This window comes from Chinchilla lanigera, unplaced genomic scaffold, assembly GCF_000276665.1.
Source record: "Chinchilla lanigera isolate Chin_1 unplaced genomic scaffold, ChiLan1.0 scaffold00014, whole genome shotgun sequence".
Classification (NCBI taxonomy): domain Eukaryota; kingdom Metazoa; phylum Chordata; class Mammalia; order Rodentia; family Chinchillidae; genus Chinchilla; species Chinchilla lanigera.
Genome location: NW_004955415.1, coordinates 11,232,974 through 11,255,401, shown reverse-complemented (window position 1 = coordinate 11,255,401; position 22,428 = coordinate 11,232,974). Strand labels below are relative to the sequence as shown.

Below are 22,428 nucleotides of genomic sequence, written 5' to 3'. Positions count from 1 at the left end.
TAAATTAGGGGGATTAAAACATTTTATTTTTTGAGTCCTAGACTTTCCTGATTTTTTAATGCTACTTTTTAGTTTTCATTTCTCTAGGTGAATTCCTAGCTATTTATTCCCCATAATATAGTATTTTCCTTCAGTTTTTATGAACATATTTGTAACAACTGCTCTAATCCAACATCTGGAGCCACTCAGAGTGAGTTCTCATTGGCTGCCTTTCCCCCAAGTGTAGACCACACTTGAGAGCATCTTTGCCTGTCTAGTCATTTTGGGTTGAAAGTTAGAGTATGTGGAGATACATTATGGCCACTCTAGATTCTGTTATGTTCTTCTGAGGGTCATTGAGTTTTTGATCTAATAGGAAATTAACTTGTCTGAACTCCACCTGCAAACTTTGTCACTATTGTGACACATAGTAGCTGCTATCTCTGTTCTTACAGCTTCCCATGGCTGTGTTTTTTGTCTGGCCCTTTGGAACCTGTTTCTATGTGATCTGGTGGTTAGCCAAGATTTCAACAGAGATGGAAGATACTCTTTGTGTGATTTTTGTACTTCCAGAAGTTCTTTGTCCCTGTTTTACAGCTATTTGGCAGATTTTAAGCTCTAATTTTGACATTTTAAGCCTATACAATTCAAATTTTCTGCCATCTGACTTGTGCATGGTTGAAAAAGTCACTTAGTTTAAAAAATGAGAGAGAGAGAGAGGAGAGAGAGAGAGAGAGGAGTGAACATACATAGCTCTTATTGAAGAGCAGATATTTCTGGTTTCTGTCCACTTTTTTGCCAGGTTCTTCAGGGTCTTCTGCCACATCTGTGTGGTTTAGCTTCTGGCCAGGGATTTGGGAAGAGTTCATACTCACAGTTTTATACTCTTGTGGTTTTTTTCTCTTGCCAGTGTTTTTCTTGTGTATTTCTAGCTACTTTTGCAGCCTTGGACTCTGATCTCTGGCACTGTTGGCTGGTCAGGCTGTGAGAGCCAGGCTTTACTCTCGGGCCAGGAAGGCATAAACTCAAAAATCTTACCCCTTTCTGTGGCAGTTTTTGAAGTTAAATTCTCCTCCTGCTTCTGTCTGCTCTTGGTTTCTCTCTAGAATCTTTCAGTAGTTGTTTGTATTAACTTATCTTGGTCTTTGTTTTTGTTTTTCTCGTTTGTTTGTTTGTGTTATCATTGTTATCTGCGGGGAGATTTCATAACTATGTTAATCCTCTGCCATTTCTGGAAGTTCACCCCATTAGGTTTTTAATTCTATTATTTCTGTTTCTTGTTTGAAGTTCTACTTGGTTCCTTTCTGAGGGAAATCTGCCAGTTAGCTCTGTGTTTATGACAGCCTTTATATTTCTCACATTTGAAGTCTCTTTTGAAAAATATATTTGATAATTTAAAAAATACTTATTTTATGGTGTACCTATCATTAACACCCAATCATTCCATTTTCTGAAGTGCTTGAGAGTTCAGCCGTGCTATTGTTGCTTCCCTTATTTAAATTTTTTTGTTTTGTTTTATTTTGTTTGGAGACAGTGTCTTACTATGTAGTCCAGGCCAGCCTTAAACTCAACATATAGCCCAGGCTGGCCTCAAATTTGCAGCAATCCTCCTGCCTTGGCCTCCCAAATGCTAGGATTACAAGTGTGCTCCACCATGTCCAGCCTTCCCTCATTTAAGTTTTTGTACTTTTTTTTTTTTTTTTTTTGGTACTGGGAATCGAACTCAGGACCTTGGGCTTGCCAGGCAGGCACTGTGCCACTGAGCTACATTCCCAGCCCTGTTCATAATTTTTGAATTATGAGTTGGTGATTAGAGATGCAATACACATGGGGACACCATGCCTCATTTAGGGGGGTTGAATCTTCAGAGAGGTTTTCATTTGCTTTTACTTGCTGTTGCTGGGAATACCATGGATCATTTCTTATGTTTATTTCTAAGGGTAGGGGTTCTTAAGCCAGGTGGGCAGTATAAATTTGTAGCCATACCTTGAGGACAGGTTGATGTTCATAATCCATAGAAGGAGACCTTTCTTCCTCATGATACAGGGCTGAAGACAGCCTATCCCTTGGCCAGTAAGTAGCCTATTTTACTGCCTACAGTACAGCTCTTTGGAACTGCCACGTGCTCTCACATGATGGAGGAAGCAAGAGAGCTTTCTGGCTCGTTCTTATCAGACCTTTTGTAAGAGCCCTCATGAACTAATCAATCACCTTCCAAAGGCCCAAATCCTACCACCAGCACAATGACCGTTAGGTTTCGCTGTATGCATCTGGGGAGCACACAGACATTTAAGCCGTAACATCTGCTCATCTCTCTGACACAGTTCAGATATCACCCCTCTGCAGAGCTTTCCCTCACTCCCTTGGGCAGCAGCTTTCCTCCACCTGTATTACTATAGCTTCTTGGACACGTTCCTTTAAGTGTTCTTCCACATTCTGGTCTAGTGATTTGTTTATGTATAACATTCTCCAGCTACATTGTGACCCCCTCATAGCATCTTTTTTTTTCCCTTTTCTGTAGTCTCTTGATAATTTTTCACAATCCCTCCTCCATACCAGGGATTCAGGAATAATTTTTGGTCTGTTTATCAGGACAGCATATCTTGATCCTTTTTTTTTTTTTTTTAAAGAATGAGATCAACTTATAGTGGTTATTATAAAGAATCTGTGGTGTTTCTTACAGAATTTGAAGTACCAAAAACATTCCTTCTCCATTTGCTTTTTTTCTCTGTGATTTTTTTTGTTCTTTCTGTGGGATCAGTATTTGACTTCAGGATTGTAAGAAGCTAGTTCCTGAGGTAATGTGGGCCTTGCGCTTGCTTCCCTACATCTGTGTAAACAGGTTTATGTTACCTGTTTTCATGCCTGGTTAAGACATCTCCAGCCGGCCAGTTCCTTCCTGACTGTGAAACTACTACCATCTCTGAAGGGTTTCCAGGTTGCCTTTTGGCTGCTCTCTCGTGAAGAACGTAGGTTTGGGTTGTACGCTTCTTTTTAAACTGCTTTCTGTGTTTCTGGACTGATTCATAACACAGCTACCCACACTTGAGCAGAAACCTCAAATTCTGAATCTCTAGAAGCCTAGCAGACGTGACTGCTTGATGGTTTCAGCATAACTGAGACACAAATGCGTGACCACGCTTCCCTGCTCTGCTCTCAGCCTGCACTCTGCTGGAAAACCTCACTTGTGCTTTAGCGGATGAGGGAATTTACGGGGACAGAAAGCATTTCCCTGCGCTCCACCTGCTGGAGGGAATGAATAAGAACCTTGGTGAAAGATCTAAATGTTTAGCAAATGCAACCTCAGCCCCTGGAGTTTCAGTCTGGAATGCATTTCGCAGACTCTCAAAGTTGGAAGGCAGGCCAGAAACGTGCAGTGCTGATGCTGGTGATTTGTATGCTTTGGCAGAGGGTCTGGAGAAGTGTCATAGCGCAGCAGTGCGGCGGGGTGGTGGATTATGTACATGCAGCTTCCACCCGGTCACCTATGGATGTTGGAGAATGGAGTTCTCCCAGAATCCTTCTCCTCTTACTGGCCTCTGCCTCTCTGGCTGTCCTCGGTTCCTGCTTTGCTCCGCTACACCTTGCTTTCTGCCACTGAGCCCCACTGGCTCCTGCCACAGGGAAGCATGAGGAGTGTCCTTTGCTGGCCTTGCTCATGCTGCTTCACCTACTCAGCCCTTATTCTTCCTCCGTCTGTCAGTTTCCTTCCTCTGGGAAACTCCTAAACCCCTATTATATGATCTCAGGACCCTGGGTACCTGTCCTTAGTAAGCACCTGTCATGGTTTGGATTTTATGTTTCTCTGTATGATCATTCCTAAAAATTGCCTCCTGAAGTACATGTATATGTGAGACAGATGATATACAGATGTTCATTTTGTTATATGTTATATTATTTTTTAATGTGAATTCTTTAAAAAATCTACAAAGAGCTGGGCATGGTGGCACATGCCTGGAATCTCTTGTAATCCCAGCACTGTGAGAAGCTGAGGCAGGAGGATCTCAAGTTTGAGCCAGCGTGGGCAATCTAACAACTTTGTGAAACCTGTCTCAAGAAAAAATTAAAAATGACCAGGGATATATAGCTCACTACAAAAGCCTTTGGTTCAATCCTCAGTACCAAAAAGAGAGAAATAAATCCACATTCTGCTACTACTAATTAATACCCTTTCGTGAACATTTTAGCTGATCTTATAATGGGCTTAGAGTAGCTAAAACTGTGAACCAACCCTACATAAATCGTATAAATGGGAAGCACCATGACCAGGCAGTAGGCAGGTATAGCAAACATTTTGGAAGCAGTATAAAGGTGTCTGAATGTTGGACTATAATGTAATCCCCGATTGTATGATGTTTCCCTCACTAGAATGTAAGCTCCACAGGGAGCTCTTTGTACAGCCTAGTGCATATGGAGTCTTAGAAGTGTTTGCTGAAAGACTGGACAAGTGACTGAATGAGCAATCTGATGACTTGCCGGGTGTCCCTCCCAAGTGATGTCGGGGTGCTGCAGGCCAGGTGATTAGAAACAAGGTAGGTTGAGCTGGGGATTTAGCTCAGTGGCAAAGTGCCTGCCTGGCAAGTGCAAGGTCATGAGTTCAGTTCCCGGTACCAGAGAAAAACCAAAAAAAAAAAATAAATAAATAAAATAAAATAAAAAAGAAACAAGGTGGGTTTTTGGTACGGTTCACACACAGAGGCACGCACAGGTTGTCGCTTCACACGCTCACAGCGCTCAGCGTCAGATGCCCAAAGCCTCTGTAGCGTCACAGGGCTCCAGGGACTTCTGCTGTGACCTTGCTCAGAGCAGGGCCAACAGCACCCTGGACAGGAATTGTCGTGGTTGAGGTTTTCCGGGGTGCAGAGCCCGAGGGGTGGCCACTGTGCCAGGAGTGAGGGAGAAGGGCAGGACAGAGGCGGCAGCGGAGGCGGACCTGTGGGCCCTGGAGGAGGTCCTAAAACTGGAAGGAGCCTTAGATGTCTGAAACTGGTCCCTAGCACTCCTAAATGGAGAAGCTATCATTTTCAGCCCTATCTTAGTATAGAACATACTTACTTATATTTGCTTACATTTATTTTATCTGCATTGAGTGCCAGAGGTTGTGTTGCAAAATACTTGCATACCTCCGTCTTACTTCATCCTCCCACCAACCCCGCCAGGCTGATACTGGGCACGTCCTCATTTACTGAGGGGATTGGGGCACAAGCGGGTTGAGTAATTTGCCCAATGTGACAAAGTTAGCAAATGCAGAAGCCAGGATTCAAACCCGTCTTCCTCTGTGAATGTGTATGTCACATGGATTTACACTAGGCGATGACTAAGCGCACATAAAGGCAGCACCAAAGGCACACTGGTGCTCTTCCGAGAGGCTTGGAGAGATAGTAGCATCCTTTAAAGGAACAAAATCAAAATACTGACTGTTTCAAAAATCTAAGGATTTTCTCCATGGCTGTCATGAGGTTTTTAAGAGGAAGGACCACTCTTTCTCAACTTCAAATACTCTGTGTTTAGTAGAGTATCTAAATCGTGGTTGTGCATGTTACCGGCTTATTATCAGTTTATTGCCTTTCTGCTCCTATTCCACTTTTCTTTCTCTTGTTTTTAAATACTGAAATGGACCATGTAAACAACTCATTCATTCACTCACTCATTCATTTTGCGGTCTTGGGATTGAACCTAGGGCTGCCTTCCTGGGCTACATCCCCAACCCTTTATAGATATTTTATTTTGACACAGGGTCTCATTAAATCACTACAGTGCCCAGACTGGGCTCAAACGCTTGTTTTTCCTGCCTCAGCCTCCCAGAGTGTTTGCCATCACACCCGGCCTATAAACACTTCTCATATACCGGTTGATAGAGCGCCAGGTTTGTCAGTAGAGGGTGCAGGGAGGGCACCATAACAAGAAAGGGCTGTTCTGTTGGTTCTTGCTCTTGCCTTCTTGCTCCTATGGCACAGTGCCCAGAGCATAGCTTCCTGCGGGAGACTAGGCAGGGCACAGCCTCCGGTGAGTTTTGCCAGCACCCCGCAAGTCTCGTGTAGGAGTTTTACCTGTGCTCCGGTGGGAAGCTCCCTGAAGCACCTCAGATGCTTCACCCTCCGCTGGGCCAGAGCCTCATCTTATCCAGTAGCGTCTGCACATCATTTTTGGGAGGATACCTTCTTCTAAGTTTGTTCCATCCTAGAGGACTCTCCTTAGGCTGGGCGATGGCAGCTGCTCCCTGCACCTGCTTTTTCATTCTTTAGAGATCCGTTTGTCCCTCTGAGGAGTTAATCTTTTTTATTAGCCTCTAAATTTCTCTGTCCGAGTTATCGGTGTGGTTACTGTCTCATCCTGAACTCTGACTAATATCATAGTAGCCAGTAAATGACTAATGACTAGATGAGGTAGTGAGGAATTGAGGAAAGATGCTTAATTTTCACATTACTGCCGCTGTTCTCGGGGACTGGACTGGGTGGCCTCTGCCCTCCCAAACTCTTCCAGATGTTTGAGTTTCTTGAAGTTACGTGCAGTCAAGCAGTCTTACAACCCATAAAGCTCTTCTTCACCGCAGGCAAACGTGCAGATTCTAGCAGCATGAGGGACACAGAAACAAGGCCCCCTCTCTGCACACCTCTCACGGATTTGCAGTTTCATCCTGTAATACCAGGAATAATCTGGCCGGTCTGCAACCGTTCCTCCTGTCAGCAGCACTGCCCCCAAGGCAGGTGTTCTATTTTGAGGATGTCATAGGCGTTTCTGTTCATTTCCACAGGAAATTGCTGAACTCCAGCCCAGTTCATATTCCCAGGCTCCGAACAGTCCTCTTTTCCTAACCCACACAAAGGAAGTTTGTATATAGCAATATTCCTCTGACCTGTGCTGGGGGATAATGGGTTCTGGCTAAGGCCCATCAGGAATATCATTAAGGTCATCTGACGTCTTGCTCTTGCGCGTCTCTGGGTCAGGTGAAAAACATTTTTTTTTCCTACAACAGGAAAACACAAAATATGAAGACACAAAGTACGCTTCGGTGACCGTTTGCACAAATCACCTGGCTCTGTCTCCATCCCCTCACACTGCAGCCCAGGGTTGATTCCAACCAGATCCTGGAATTGAAGGCAGTTCCCAGCAGGCCGTGCCCAGCCCTTTATTAAGGCTGATCGCAAAGCCCCTCAAGGACAGGGTGACGTTTTGCTTGTGTGTATAATAAAACAGACACCGGTGTTTAGTTACTGAATGTGTAAGTTTAGTCTGTGTGACAGTGGGGAGCTGAGAGAGACGGAAGCCCTTTGGGAGATAACCTCCTTCCCACATCACAAACACTTGCAGATCCTTCAGCGGACCCCAAACCTAGGTCCCACGGTATGCGCATTTCACACAGCAAACCCATCTCTGGCTTCAGGCTGTGTGTGACCTCGTTTCTCTCTTTAATTTTATAACTAGGGTGGAAAGCTAGCAGCGTAGCATGTCATAGTCAATATGTCAACCACAAAGCAGGTCCAGCGCTGCAGACAGAGTCCAGTAGCCATTCAATGCATCACCCCCTGGGGTCACTGGGGCCTGGGGGCCCTCATGTCACATCCGTGTGTCTCTGGTTCTGAATTCCCTGACTGCATTTTAGAGTAAGGTTTATGTACAATGACAAAGAGTTTCTTTCTGGAGTGGAGAGGACTTTTTAGGAGGGGACCAGGAAAGACGCAGTACCACTTTTACTAGCAGATTGTTACATTTTAACAATTGTCAGACAGAGCACCCCTAGTTTTTTATTTATTTATTTTTGTTATTTATGTACTTATTTATTTATCAGTATCGGGGATTGAACCCAGAGCCTCGCATACACTAGGTAAGCATTCTACAGGTGAGCTACATCCCCAACCTTTTCATATTTCTTGTTTTGAGATAAAGTCTAGCTAAGTTGCCTAGGCTGGGCTTGAACTTTGGATTCTCCTGCCTCCGCCTTCTGAGTAGCTGAGATTACAGGACATACCACTGTGCCTATCTATCTCCAGTACTTTTCAAACGGGGCACACACAAGTGCACCTCTCAGTTGGGCTTAAATATTCCTACAGTATCACTACTGCTCCTAAAAAAAATGAGTTTGGTTAATTTGTGAAAGTGCAATTGCAGGTACATTTTTTTGTTTGATGTGCCACTATTACCGCATTAACAGCGTAATAACCCATGAGTGCTTGGGACTTGAGATGCCTCTTCCTCCCCACCCCATGACAAACAGGACCTCACTCAGACAGATATGAAAAGTGATAACTTTCCTATAGATTTCTCTTTATGGTCAAATGCTCCCATAAGGGGCTCATTCTCCCCTGCTCTAATATTCAGGACACAGTTACTTTTTTTAGTAAAGATGGGCATTTTTTCAACCCTCATATAAGCTACATTCCAGGAGCAGTGCTGTTTATCTTAGGAGTGAGTTGGTTTCTGTTTTGTTTTGTTAGATAAGAAGGTAATTTCCAGAAAGCGAGGGAGGCTGGGGAAGATGTTCAGGAACCCTAGCTTTACAGCGTTTTCCTGGCTCAGTCTACTTTTAATATCTTTCTTAGAAATAATTATGAAGTAAGAATTTGGGGGCCAGAGAGAGGTGAATGAAGATGTGGGGGTTAGGGAGGGAGTAAGCACCAGACCCAAAGCTGTGAGCATTCCAGAGGAGGAGGGAGTGGATCTAGGTCTCCCTGGCTCCCCGGAGCAGACCCCCACCCCCAGTATGGGAGGCTGCGGTGGAGCCCATGGAATCTGCATTGTTACCTTCATTTTGCATCATTAGTAGCAAACACAGGGAACGGAATTCACTGAGCTTCAGAACAGATGGTGCCTGGGTAACAGGATGTCCCTTTGTCTTTGTTTATTCAAGAATGAACCGTGTCTTTGAAAACGCTAAAGTCATAACACAGCATCCTAATTGGATCTCTCCATCTTTAGGAGGGAGAACAATTGCTTTAAGCCAGTGTTTTTCAAACTGTGGTTGTGACCCATTAATATGGGACCTGATTTAACTGATATCTGACCCATACTTTTTAGTGGCATGTAACAGAAAGGCCGAAGTGTATCTCCTAGAGTTTTGTGAATTTTTTGTTTCAGTAGTGTGTATGTATAAGGGATATGCACATGCTGGTTTGTAATGGAAAATATAGTTCTTTTGTGGAACAAGCTCTGAAAGGTAGAAAAGATCCACTTCTAGCAACTTTAGACGGAAAAGGAGCACTGGTGATATGTAATTAGTACTGTAAGCATGGTGCCCAGTTTCTTCCATGGGTGGTACATGTGTGTGCGCGCGCACGCATATGTATGTGAGAGAGGGAGGAAGGTGGAGAGAGAGATCTAATTCTACCATGATGTACTCAGCACTAGTATAGTGTATCCTAGGAATAAGAAGTCATAAGATTCAGAGGTTCCCTTAAGGAAATATTGTTGTGTGAGATAATTCAGAAAGTTTGATGAGTGAATTCTATAGCCCCACGTTAGGCCTCTTGAGATACAGAGTTACAGCCTGTTGACATTGACCTAAAATTATAAGTAAGTCCTTAAATATTTATCTTTTACCATATCTTTGCCTGAACAGAAGCCAGTCAACTCAACAACAGTGGCAGAATTTCACATGGTTCATATTATAAAGAAAAAGTTTCAGGTGAGTTTTTAGTGGTGTTTGAGGGGATGAATTTATTGAGTCTATGTCCTTACCAGAAACCTAGAAAATCAGTAATATTGGCTTATGTTCCCAAACTAAATAAAAATGTTTTTGTGTGAGATTTTCCTGTCAACCTTGAAAGTGTCATTTCTGGTAATAAGGTAAGTGTAGACAATGAAGGCGCCATGTCTCAGGGTGCTAAAGCTTTCCTTCCGTAGAAAGATCCCACAGAAACCCAGAGGCGTGTCAGCTGTTACTGGACATTTATTAATATTTGTGAGATGCAGATGGGGGAATGGACGGAGAGGAAGGGAGAGGGAGGGAGCCGCTGGCAGGTGTGGCCTTCACTGGAGGCCAACCTTATCAGGCAGAATGTTCTGCAAGACTGAGGACACGTGCTCTTGTGCCTCCAACACAAAGGAAGGACTTTATCTTCAGTGACAGCTGAGCCACTGCCACTGCATCCCCAACCCTCAAAAGTCTTGATGCTCCAGATGCTTTGTACAGAGCGGCAGGTACCTTGTGACAGTCAGCCTGGAAATGAGTCCACGTGAGAGGCATAGGACAGGCCGATGGCTGCAAGACTTACTTATGGAAGAGAGAACAAGACAGGAACGTCCCTGTGTTTAATGTTCGCAGATTCCGAACAGTACAAGGAAGCTGTCCGCCACTTCCTTCTTACAAGATCTTCGGGGCTCTTCCTCCTTCTAGCAGTCCCGCTGGAGCTGATGCAGATCTAAAGTTGAAAAGGTTGGGTTGACTTTGCCATGTCCTCTGCCACTTTCTTAGAGGTTCATCTTATGTTGAGGATTGCTAAATCTTCCAAATCCTGAATGTCTGGGATGTGCTATTTATGCAGCAGTAACTGTATAGCTGTATACAGCAGAGGCTGTATTTTTACTTGACTAAAAGAAAGGAATCCACAGCATCTTTCAACATAAAGTAATGCCCTTCAGAGCACACAACAGCAATCTAGACAGAAATGGTCCCCAAGAAGCCCAGCGCCCAGTACAATGCCTGGCACACAGGGGGCAAGTAATAGTCACTGAGCAAATATGTGCATGATGGCTGGGCTGAGACATCAGGCTACAGCCTCCTGTAGTGCTTGGGGCCTCTGAAATCACAGGCCATCATCTCGTCTGTTAGCAACAGTATTTAATTTTTCTTGGCCAATGTTACACTTAAATTTGATTCACACAATAAATATTATGGAATATTAAATATCTTACATCTCCTTTCTGAGTACCTTTCACAGGCCAGATATTCTTACTAAAGTGATGGTAAGCCCAGTTGCCTTATCCCCAGCTTGCATGCAAAGATTTACAAAAATAAAAGAGAATCATCTTATCCAAGTTATACAAACAAAAGGTGGTGGAATCATTTTGCTGTACGAAAGCAGGGCACTGCTATTCACCATCATGTCAGCTCGTTTCAGTTCCTCAGTTGCATTGTCACGCTGAACTTTCACATTGTTTTTCTTCTGTCCTAAGTATGACAGTTCAATTAATAAGGAATTATTTTTCAATTCATAATGACTGCAGAGGAATTATTTTTCCATTAATAATGACTGCAATTCCCTGTAAAACATGAGCTAACACTCTCATCAGTTTTACCCACAATTATCGTATCATTGCTTATGAGAACCCATTTTCAAAAGAAAATTCGGAAACAGCACAATGGAAGACAGCAATCCCACAAGTAAATGCAGTGTAAGTATTAGCTGAGTAGCTTGTATATCATATCCTATTATTATCATTCTCAGTGGCTGAATGCTAATGTGTTTAACTGCCTTAAAGCTATATATTTTAAAATGTGATTAAAACATACAGTCTCACCATAAATTTAAATGGCTTATTAAAGGCCTTCCCAGGGCATCAGTATCACATGTCGGAGATGAATAGTGTTTCTAATTTGCTAGCCACTTGGGTCAAGTTTACGTTAAGCAGGAAGCGTATTTATACAAGTAATGGTAACAGAAATGGTCTCTTGAGAAAAGCTGTTTGGGAGGATTTAACATTTTTTTGAAGTATGCTTTTGTGTGTTTTTCTAAATGGGCATTTTATGGGCTCTGGGCCAAGGGGCCTTAAAATCGTGCTTCTCGATACAGGCGTAACTACCGTGGATGCTGCCCGGGGTTGAGGGAGCCACCTGGAGTGTGTGTGCGTTTACAATGAGGCAGAGCTAGTGAGGGTCAAGGATTTAGCCACCTTTATTTGAATAATGCTCTTTAGGCTCTGCTCCTTACAGGAAGGTAGGGGAAAGCAGCAGCCGCTGCGGGATCTGGGAGGCTGTTGGCAACACAGAAACTGCTCCCGGCCTCACCGCATCAGAATCTGCACACAAACTAGGTCCCCAGGTGAGCTGTAAAGCACATCGGAGCAGGGAGCCCCATGCCAGGACCCCGAGACCTCTGCTTCTTAGAGGCTAAGCACAAGCGATGGTGTCACTTTCTCTGTGCTTGCTTCTAAAGTCCTCCCTTTTGGAAGACAGCACCCCCCATCCCCTCCTAGCCCCACCTCCTAGACCCGGCTGAATGCCCCAACCTCGAAGTCATTGCCTTTACTGAGAAACCACGTCTAGTGCCTGCTCTCCCGGGATGTCAGGGGCTTCCAGTGCTGCTCGTAACCTTGGGAAGGTCGGCAGCACGACTTTCAGCCTGCTTTCCTGTGGCTGAGCCTCCCTGCCTTCAGCTCCCCACTTGCAGCTGAGCCTCCCCTGTGCTGGGATCCATCCTTCTAAGCTGCGCGCCAACACGCAACTTCCCTTTTCATTTCAGACCCTTTCTGTGATTCTCTGTTCTTGTTTCTGTCATGGAATGCTGCCTTCCTCTAACCTTGAAATCAGGTTCTTTGCTAATAATTGTGGAACCCTGAAAGGAGAAAAGGCAGCCAGGGTAGGTGTTTGGGGGACTTCAGCCAAAGGTTTACTCAGTAGCAGGCAGCGTTAGGGTTACGAGTGACCCACACAGCAGACCCCTTAACACTTCACTCGGCTCCGCCTTTGCATTGAGAAGCTCAGCCTGCAGCAGGTGCCGAGGCAACTGGACACCCACACCCAGACTCAGACTGGCCATTTGGTCCCTAGAGGCAATTTGGTCCTTCTGTCCCAAGCTGTGCCAGGGCAAAGGGCTCTGCGAAAAATGAACTGGGCATATAGGAGTGCACTGCTTACGGATTCAGGCTCTGTGGGCTGGGGGTTAGTGCAGCCAATGGTTAAGGGAACATTTTGGGGTCTACCAGGTGAGGATCCCTCAAGGCTCCTCTGGAGTGGTCGGTGCCCAGAGCAGATTTCTCTAGTCAGAGACTGGCAAGGGGAGGAACAGGATTGCTTTCTGGCCATAGTGAGTCCGAGGACCACGTTTGCAGCTTCCGTTCTTCTTCAGGCCAACAAACCAGCTCTTCTCTGCATGCTTCTTGGACGTGTAGGTGTTGTAATGGTTTTCCTCCAGCCTTTCCAGAAACAAGCATTCCTCACCTGGTGCCTGCTAGAAGGATAAAAACCGAAAGAGGGCCGCAGGGTTAGGGAGTAGCTTTCAGTGAGGTTCCTTGCTCACTAGCTGTGTGACCTTGGACAAATTACTGAAGCTCTCTGTGTCTAAGTCTCTTCTTCAGGAGACTTACAACAAGGAGGGAACTTTTCTCAGGGGGTGGCCGTGAGGGCTTAGCAAGGGTACCCAGCACGTACTGAGCTTTCAACACTCATCTGCCGTTATTGTAAGCCCTCTTCTGTCTTTTGTTCTCAGGACTGAGAGTTCCTGCTGGGGAGATCTGCGAGATCTGCCAGGGGAGGCCTGGCCCACAGGGACAGCTGTGGACAGACACTGGAAATGGTAAAGTCACACCGCAGTGCACTGGGGGCTTTCAGCTTTCCACCCTGGTGATTTTTAGAAACAGTTGCAGGGTTTTTGCCCCAGCACTGATACACACATGAATGCTGGTACAAAATTTGTCTGCCTCATAAAACATGTGCAGGAATTTAAATAAAATTTAAAAATAACTCTATTTTTTGCTACTTATAAGAAGTATTATATTTTTAAAAGCCATAACTTGTAATTAAAACAGAAAAAAAATACCCCAAAGCCTATCACCCAGATATAGGCAACTGTATAACTGTCGCATGTGTGTGTATGTGTGCGTGTGTGGTGCTGGGGATCATACCCAGGGCTTCACACATTCAAGGCAAGTACTCTACCACTGACCCACACCCCCAACCTTTAGTTAGCTTCTATCAATAAGGAGCTACATGACAGGAAGCCTCTTGCTTCTTACTCATTTGCAGTCTAGTGAAGTGACACCTGGTGAGCCACTTAGGTCCCTTTGCAAGAGATGGGAGATAAATATAGTCTTTAATTGGATGACTCTGCTCCTCTAGAGGCACTTGGTCCAGACATCAGCGTGTACGCACATAGCTGGGTGCAAGGAGGGACGGTGTGGGTCACCTCTCCCCTGCAGGGAGGGCTCACCCTATGATGTTCTCCGTGGGTGCTGGCCTGCGTTCTGTGACAAAGGTGAGACCGACCACACTCCCCACCTGATGTCTTTATTAGCCTGGGGCAGCTGACACGCACACAGGGGCTGAGTCACTGGCAGAGTGGGCAGGCCATCTCTACTGCAGCCTCGGCCAGGATTTGTCAGCACTGGCACTGTGCTGGAGGCAAGTGAACCGACAGTTGATTCATGTCTATTGTTGTGTCGCTTTCCTTTTTTTATATTTAGCAGGCTTTCCCCCTGATTATTTAGGTGGCATGTACTTACCGCAGGAAATTTAGAAAACAAGACATTCATACATTGTAAAGTCATCCACTTACCACCCCCAAGGTAACTATATTAATATTTTAGGATATAGCCTTTCAAACTTTTTAAAAAGATAAATACACCGTTTCTACACACACACAGACACACACACACACACACACACACACACACACATTGAATTAGAATGGGTTGATACCTAGAATTTGCTCAGGGCATGATGCAGAGATTTTGAGATACTTTAGAACTTCTCTGTATCAATGAGAAAAATGTCATCATTCTTAGGTGCAGTACCCCGAGATCAGAGTGTGGGTGAAGCCCCCCAATGGCCATGACCATGGAGGGGGAGGGGCTGCCCGGGATCCAGAGGAAATCGGAATGAGGGACTCTTCCTTAATATTTTATATATGTAAAAGAAGACTGTAATAAATAGCAAAATTGACTTAAAGAAGAAAAAGCCATAAAGCTGTAACTTATAACCTAGGGCACAGTGAGGTAAGGGGTTCACAGGCTGATGGCTTGTCTTAGCGCCCCTGAAGTGCCAGTCACTCTGAGGGTGTATTCCGAATGTCATTTCACTGAACCCTCTGGAGCTTCATACGAGGTGGTCACTGTCTGTCACTGCCCCACTTTAGACAGGGCTCAGAGTGGGCAAGTACCTTGCCAGAGTGGCAGAAGCATGTGATTCAGTCGAGTCTGAAACTGAATGACTGGTTGACTGATTTTGTACCAACCAGAAGAAGAACCTTAAGTAAAAGCTCTCTTTGCAGAAGTAACTGCCTATACTCCAAACCCCTTCGAGATGTGCCCCTCGCTCTGTATTTCTACGGACAGCCCAGGAGAGGCTATCTGGTGCTCTGAGGAGTCCAGGTCCTGACCCCTAATGGGCAGCAAGGGGGAAACAACCGTATTCATGTCCTGCACCCCCGAGACCCGTTCAGGAGAGGGGCGCCTCTGCCTACCCTCACTTGCCAACTCGATTCAAGTCAGAGAAGCCCCCGACGAAACTCGGCCACTGGCTGCCTTTGTGTAGACATCTTTATAAAAGGCAGGAAGGGGTTTGGACTGGATCGCGAATTTCTGCCAAACCTTAGTTATCAGCTGTGAGGATACAGAGAAGGATCCCTGAAATCCGGAAATAATTGCAAATCCCACACTTCCTGGCTCCAGCTCTCTCTCTCCCCTTACATATTTGAGCACAGATACAAAGAAGGGCAAAATCAGATGGCCTGTGTTTCTCTTTTTCTCTCATAAAGACCAAATGTACAGAGCATTAACTTGGAGAGGGCAGAAGCAGAGGTGGGAGGTTTTTGCTACCATTAGACCGTGCTTCCTGACACGGCTCCTTCATCTTTACATCCATTTCAGCACCTAAGATGGTACTTAGATACTGCAGGAGCCATTTGGCAGACATTTGAATTTAGTCACTACATTTTTCATTCTTGTAGGTGGTCCTTCTAGAATAAAACTATTTCCAGAGTTTTAGGCAAGCCATGTAAATTATTAGATTTTGGGCTGCTGCTTTTCTGTTTTTCTGCGAGGAGGTCTTGCTGTGTTGCCCAAGCTGGTCTTGAGATCCTGGTTTCAGGTGATCCTCTTGCCTCAGCCTCCCAAGTAACTGGGACTATAAGGAGCATACCACCATGTCCCATGTGGGCAATTTTAGAAGCATTAAGACACATACCTATATTGTGTCCTAGGTGCTCAAGGAACATTTTGGGGATGAACCCAAGGTATAAGGTGGCCTGAGATGAGCGCCTGACAAGTTGTCAGAACGGCAATCAATGTTCCCTTTCTGTCTGCATGATAATCCATCTGAGTATTTTGAGAAACTACCACAAGAAACTCTTTTATGTTTGTGCCCAAAATAAGGCAGGGTAGAGGGTGGGAGCCCTACTGGAAAGAATAACAAACAGAGGCTAATTGACGCCTTTTAGTTTGGCTCACTCAGTGTGACAAGATTTCTGGAAACCTCAAGCCCTGGCCACATCTGGAGGCGTGTCAGCTTCGTACTTACTGAGCCGTACAGAAGCCCGCTGGTGTCCATGGCCAAGTACTGGCCGGTCTCGGTGCTCTTTATGTACACCTCCCCCGCGCCTTCCGCACTGAGCTGCAGCTGAACTGGGATAAAAATAAGACACGCAAAAGTAAATAAACACCGTGCTTTTGCAGATAGGGCCCGGCTGCCAGGACAGTGGGCCATGGAAAATTCTGCTCATTCATTTGGTAGAGCCCCAAGGATGAGCCTCCAGTTAATCAAAACACAGAAATGCAGCTCCTTTCTGCTTACCCTCCGAGGAGAGCTGTCCCTGTGGAGTATGACTTCAAGAGGAGGAATAACAGCGCCTGCGCCTGTCTTGCCCACCTGTCCAGCCCATTTGTTACAACTGACCTCAACTGACCTTGCAGGCCCCTCTGCATTGCCCCCCTCAGGTAATCACAGGAGGACATGACCTTTGCTTCCCTGGTTCTGTCTCTGTCGCCCTGGAAATGCTGGGGGGCTTGGAGCATGGAGCTGCCCAGCCTGGGCCTGTTCTGCTTCAGTTATCTGTCTGCTGTAGGGTCCTTTTTACGGCCTGCACCTTCAGGTGGGGAGAGAGTCTTGCCAACAGATTGTTATTTTTTTTTTTTAGTGTGAGATTGTTGGTTTTTCCAGATAGAAGAGGGAGTTAGGACTCATTGTCACCTGTGAGATGCAGGGAGCTCACCCACAGTGACGTTCAGCCAACCCTTTAGCTCCAGAGCAACCCGGCTGCGATCGAGGCTGGGTGGGAGCCTGCTGCATAGGAGAGTGAGGCAGTTACCTGGAGATACGGTGATGAGGGCACCGTTTTTCAGCCGGGGGCTGTTTTGTTCCATAGGGGACACTGGGTAAGGCCTGGAGCCTGTTCTGGTATCACAGCTGGAGGGGATGGATGGTACTGTTGGCATCTAATGGGCAGAGGCCAGAGGATGTTGCAAGCAGCCTACAGCGTGCAGGGCAGCCCCTACAACAAGGAATTATTCAGCCCCAAAAGTCAGTGGTGCCCAGGTTGAGCAACTTTGAGAGCGAAGGCAAAGTGGAGCTGCCGTCTGCCACATGGTCCCCGTTGGCACTGATTGAAACTCCCAAGAGGCCTTGCCCCTTGCTGGTTACAAAATTGGAATCCAGTAACCAACTGATAATTTTTTGTTTTATTCATTCACCCCAGAGTTCCTCTGAAGGGAGGTGCTTTGATGGTTGCATTTGGGAATTGGACTTACTTCTGGACTTTTCTAAACAATTTCTTTGGTCACCAGACTGTCAAAACCATCCTGATGGTTGGGAAAGAAATCTAGACCAGCAACCAGCGACTGCTCAGTAAATGGTTCTCTTGAGGCTGAAGGGGTTTTTCTAAGGGTCAGCTTGTCGGAGCAAGGGGCAGGGAGGCTGGAACACAGGGCTTTGGTTGGCAGGTGCAGAGCTCTCGTGGCCTTTTTTTTGTTTTCATTTGAAAATTTAATTTCTTTGAATAGGAAGGAAATCCATTCATGTGCTTCATGCTTGGAGACAGAATCAGAGAAGAGAGGGAGAGTCCCGCTGCAGCCCTCCTGAGCCTCTCACAATACAGCAGTGGAGGTTAGTGGCAGCTGAGGTCCTGGCCCTTTGTGTGTGTGTGTGTGTGTGTGTGCGCGCGCGCGCGCGCGCGTGCTGCCACTAACCTCCACTGCTACATGGTGTGTGTGTGTGTTGTATGCACATTCTCCTGTGGGGAGACAGACACAAACAGGGGGTCCCTCTTGGGGACATCTGTGTAAATCCCTCTAGAAAGATCATATGCTTGTGTTACCAAGTACATATTATACCCCTTCTGATTTTTTTTACACTAATGGTAATATACTACCCACACAGCTCTGCCCTTGCTTTTTTTAACTATGTCTATATTGAAAAAATTATGTCTGTTTTGGGTTGTTTTGGCCAGTTGAATTGTGTTCCATTATGTGGCTTCACCATAATCACTTGACCACATCCTTATGGATATACCTATACGTTCTCATTTCTCTTTGTTTCCCTCACCTTCTGATTCACCCCAAGGGCCATGCACAGGGACATCAACCCCACTGAAGACGAACTTCTCTACCCTTGGAAGTCTGCTACGGAGACCCCGGACTTCCTCCCGCTTCCTGTGATAAGCGGAGCTTCCTGAATTTCCAGGAAGAGAACTGGAAGCCACCGATCTCCTTTCCCACAGGGCCTCCCGTGCCTCTCTTGGGTTAGCTCTGAGAGTGTGGCCATGGAGAACAGGCTGAGGAGGACAGTGCCTCTTCCAGGAGCTGGGCCCTAGATCGCTCCAACTTGCGCCCTCAGTTCCCCTCTCTGCCTGCTCAGGCCCTTCGGTGCGCCAAGCTTGTTCCTGCCCCGGAGTCCCTGCGCATGCTCTGTGCTCTGCCTGGCATCTTCTCCTGCATCTTCTCCTCTCCCCGCTCTGGGTCTCAGTCTGAAATACTCCCTGCTTAGAACGGCTCCCCTGTGTGCCTGATGCAGGACCCCAGGCTGCTCTGCACAGAGTCCTTCGCTCCCACCCCTCCCAGAACCTCGTCAAGCCCACATCACTCTTTCTCAGCACCTATTTCTTCTGTGGCCCTTACTGAACAATTATTTTATTGCTTAGGCGCCTGCTCGTTTATTTCTGCCTCCCCAGGAGAAGGTGCACCCTGAGAGGAAGGGTAGGATTTTGTTTGTGCTGTGCCTCTTTGGGTCCCCAGCCCTTCACAACGCAGGCCACAGTAGCCATGTGTGGAGTGAATGGTGTCAGGCTAATGTTGGTGGAGATAATTTTGCGGGACCCTCAGCAGTACGCTGTGTGCTTTGGTTTGTGTCCCTGGCAATGCAGTGAGAGGGAACTGAGGCAGAGTTGTGAGGCTGGAGGCCGAGCTCTGCCCCCACCCAGCTGGGTGACTTGGCTTGGCCTCTTAACCTCTCCAGGCCACAGTCTCCTTCTGGGTACACTGGGGTTTCTGTTCCTTCTTTATGAAATTCCTCTCAGGTCTGATAGTCCTAGAAGCAAAAGGCCTAAGAATTCTAGAACATCAGTGGCACATACAGTAGAATGTTATTCCTTGACAAAAAGGCATGAGGTACTGATACATGTTACATCAGTGTAAAGTGAAACAAACAAACAAAAAACAGCCGCAGGAGACCACATATCCCATTTGCACAGAAAGCCCAGAATAAGCAAATCCATAAAGACGGCAAGTAGGTTACTAGTAGCCAGGGCTTGTCCAGAGGTGGAGATTGGCCATGGATGGCCATGGGGGAATTAAGAGAAAGGGCACATGGTTTACTTTTGAAAATGTTTAGAATCGATGGCAGAGATGGTTGCATCAGTCTGTTAAGAAAAGTTGCAAGCAAAAACGCCGGGTTATGCACTGTGAACGGGTAAATTCTATGGTGTGTGAATCATATCTCTGTAAAGCTGTTTATTTTAAAGGGCCTGTATTCTCATTGGACTTCATGGTTTTCAGAGAACCTTCACATATATTTTTAAAATTAATTTCTCAGCATAATTTTGCATATGTGAGATGAAGGGAAGAGGATAGCCATGTATTATTGATCACCCACGTGTGCCAGCCATCATGTGAATTTTTGCTTGGTGTACATAGTGTCAGATTAAGGAGGGTGGGCTCTAGACCCAAACCACACGACTTCCAGTTCTGGCTGTGCTGCGCCGTGCATTCGCTGGGTGATCTGTGGGCAGATTGTTGACCTGTTTCCTTACCTACAGCTAGAGTTGAACCGATGAAGTGAGGTAATGCATGGAAAGTGGACAGTATGATCATTATTTGCTCTGTGCTTACATGACCCCACCTGGTCCTCACAGTCCTCCCTGGAGAGAGGCCACACCCACTGCAAGCTACAGGAGAGATGCTGAAGCTTGGTGGTAGCAGATTTTATTCAAGGCTATACTTAAAGAAGGTGAAAAAGCATGACCAGGACTGGGCTCGAGTACTTCCGGTGCCCTACCTTTTCCTCTCCTTCACACGGCTTCTTAGGCTCCAATTAGAGGTGGATGGTCCTAATCTGCTTGCACCCTCTTGTGTTCAAGGTTAGACACTGGCAAGATGCCAGACAGTCCTGCCGGGTCCCATTGGTAGCGTCCACTCTCATGGAGTGGAGGGAGACTAGTGCCTGGCATTTATCTGCGTAGGTATTTCATCAAATACACTCCCTAAGGGTGGGTCTTTTTAGCTAATCAAGGGCAAGATGTTGAAAAGCTTTTCATGTCCTAGTTCCCTTCAGTTCTGCTGCCTTACATGGTACCCACTTGTCTTGCTGCGGGGCTAAGTGGAGCTGCCTCCGCCCTCTGTGGCATCCTCTTGTGGCCATGGGAAGGCCTCACACAGGCGACAAGAGCTGCAGGTCTGCCTAGCACATGACTGCAGCCCCCACCCATGAGCCCCAGCACCAGGGTTGTGGGGCTGGTGAGAGTTCGTCTCAAGAGTTTCCTCTGTAAATATTATTTCTACAGGATGTCCAAGTTTCATAGCTCATTTTCACTGGATTTCTTTCTGGCTAAGTTTCCTAAACATATATCCTTTTGCAAGCAGCGCCGGCAGGAAGGAGCAACACCCAGCCTGAGCCGCTCATGTAGCTGCCTAGGTGTCCAGCTCTCCAGGATGACCTCACCCCAGTTTTCCAGACATACATCCTCTTGCAGCTGCCACTGGGGAAGGAGGGAGCATGAGAAAGGGGGCCTCAGAAAGAGAGGGAGGAGTGGCCGCAGTGCAGCAACCCCTTCCCCTCCAGCAGTGCAGGTCCAGGCGCGGAGAGCCGTTCCTTCCACACATACTCGTGTGCCTGGTGTGGGAACTGTGCTCCGTGCACACATGGTCCCCGCAGCCAGGGCTTACACATGATTAGGAGCCAGACACACCAACCCGTACATGGTAAAACAGCGCAGAACAAGGGCCCCATTTGTTTTTGAGCAAATGCAAACAAAAGTGCAAAAACCATAATAAAAACTCTATCTCCTTTCCCCTGTTCTTTCTCTATAAAATTTTCCCTCTTTTTTGTCCCTTCTTTCAAAGCTGAAAATAATAAACAGTCAAAAAATGTTGTGGGGAAACACAGTAAACCCTTGATGAAAACTTTGTAAAAAACACCAATATGTATAGCTCTTGAATATATATTTATGAATGTAAAATAGCGCACTAGATATACACTGAATTCATACAGTAGCTTCTCCGGGGAGGATGAGAAGGACTAAGGCTAGGGAGAGGGATGGGAAGAATTGCCTCCTACCCTCACGCTTCATTTAAAAAACAAGAACAATTCTATTTTTTTTTTTTTTTTTTTTTTTGAGACAGGGTCTTGCTTATGCACTTCAGGCTGGCCTTGAGCTCACTTTGTAGCCCAGGCTTTTTTTGGTTTTTCTCCGGTACCGGGAACTGAACTCACGACCTTGCGCTTGCAGGGCAGGCGCTTTTTGCCGCTGAGCTAAATCCCCAGCCCCAAACAAGAACAATTCTATGGCTGACCCTGGGCAGACGAGGCTGTAGAGCTGGCTGGTATCTGGTCTGTATCTACTGTACACCTTTATGTTTTACTGTATACATAGTCATGAGCTGTGCACATTAGTTTATGTTCTTCACAAAGTTTTTGATCAGAGTTTCTGTCCCCCACCACGGTTCTCCCTTCGAACCCGCCAGGGGCAGCGGTTGTGTCTTTAACCTCTGTTCTTAGTCAACGGGGGACACTTGGACCTGGCTAAGACTTCCATTTTGGGCTCCTGACCCCTGAGCTGTTTTCTGACCCAGCTGTGCCCTGAGCCCATGTTGCATCTAGTCCTGAGTGTAGCGATCCACAGTACCTGGCTGTTCTGGGGACCCGGCAGTACCAGGGAGGCAGGCTGGGGCAAAGGCCAAGAAAGCTACAAATTTTCCACTCACCCCCTCTCAACGCTCCCCGCCAGCGACCCGCTCCTAGAATGAGGCTTGGAGCAGGAACCCAGGGCTTGCTCACTGTGAGCAGGAAGGGCGGTGGCTCCAGGTATCTCAAGGGTGAACAGATAAGTTCTTGTTGAAAGATGAGACGTGCCCCTGGTAGGGTACCTCTCT

General features: G+C 46.4%; 1 protein-coding gene and 1 long non-coding RNA gene across 9 annotated transcripts in view; one reads left to right on the top strand and one right to left on the bottom strand.

Moving 5' to 3' along the window:
• The first annotated feature begins 8,829 nt into the window (after positions 1–8,829).
• Positions 8,830–21,655, top strand: LOC102024219. Its single transcript, XR_001233240.1, has 6 exons — positions 8,830–9,199; positions 9,536–9,601; positions 13,344–13,430; positions 16,583–16,785; positions 17,848–17,950; positions 18,407–21,655. It is a non-coding gene; the product is annotated as an uncharacterized LOC102024219 (long non-coding RNA).
• Fgf1 (fibroblast growth factor 1 (acidic)) overlaps positions 9,848–22,428 on the bottom strand; it is a 94,225-nt gene continuing 81,644 nt past the window's right edge. For 7 of the 8 annotated variants that reach the window (XM_005380699.1, XM_005380701.1, XM_013512347.1 and 4 more), the window contains 2 exons: positions 16,370–16,473; positions 9,848–13,085 (listed from right to left, as the gene is read on the bottom strand). In XM_005380699.1, the coding sequence (XP_005380756.1) occupies positions 12,894–13,085; positions 16,370–16,473 (296 nt within the window). In that variant the 3' untranslated portion in view covers positions 9,848–12,893. The remainder of the gene's footprint in view (positions 13,086–16,369; positions 16,474–22,428) is intronic. The other variant, XM_005380707.1, reaches the window with a different exon arrangement.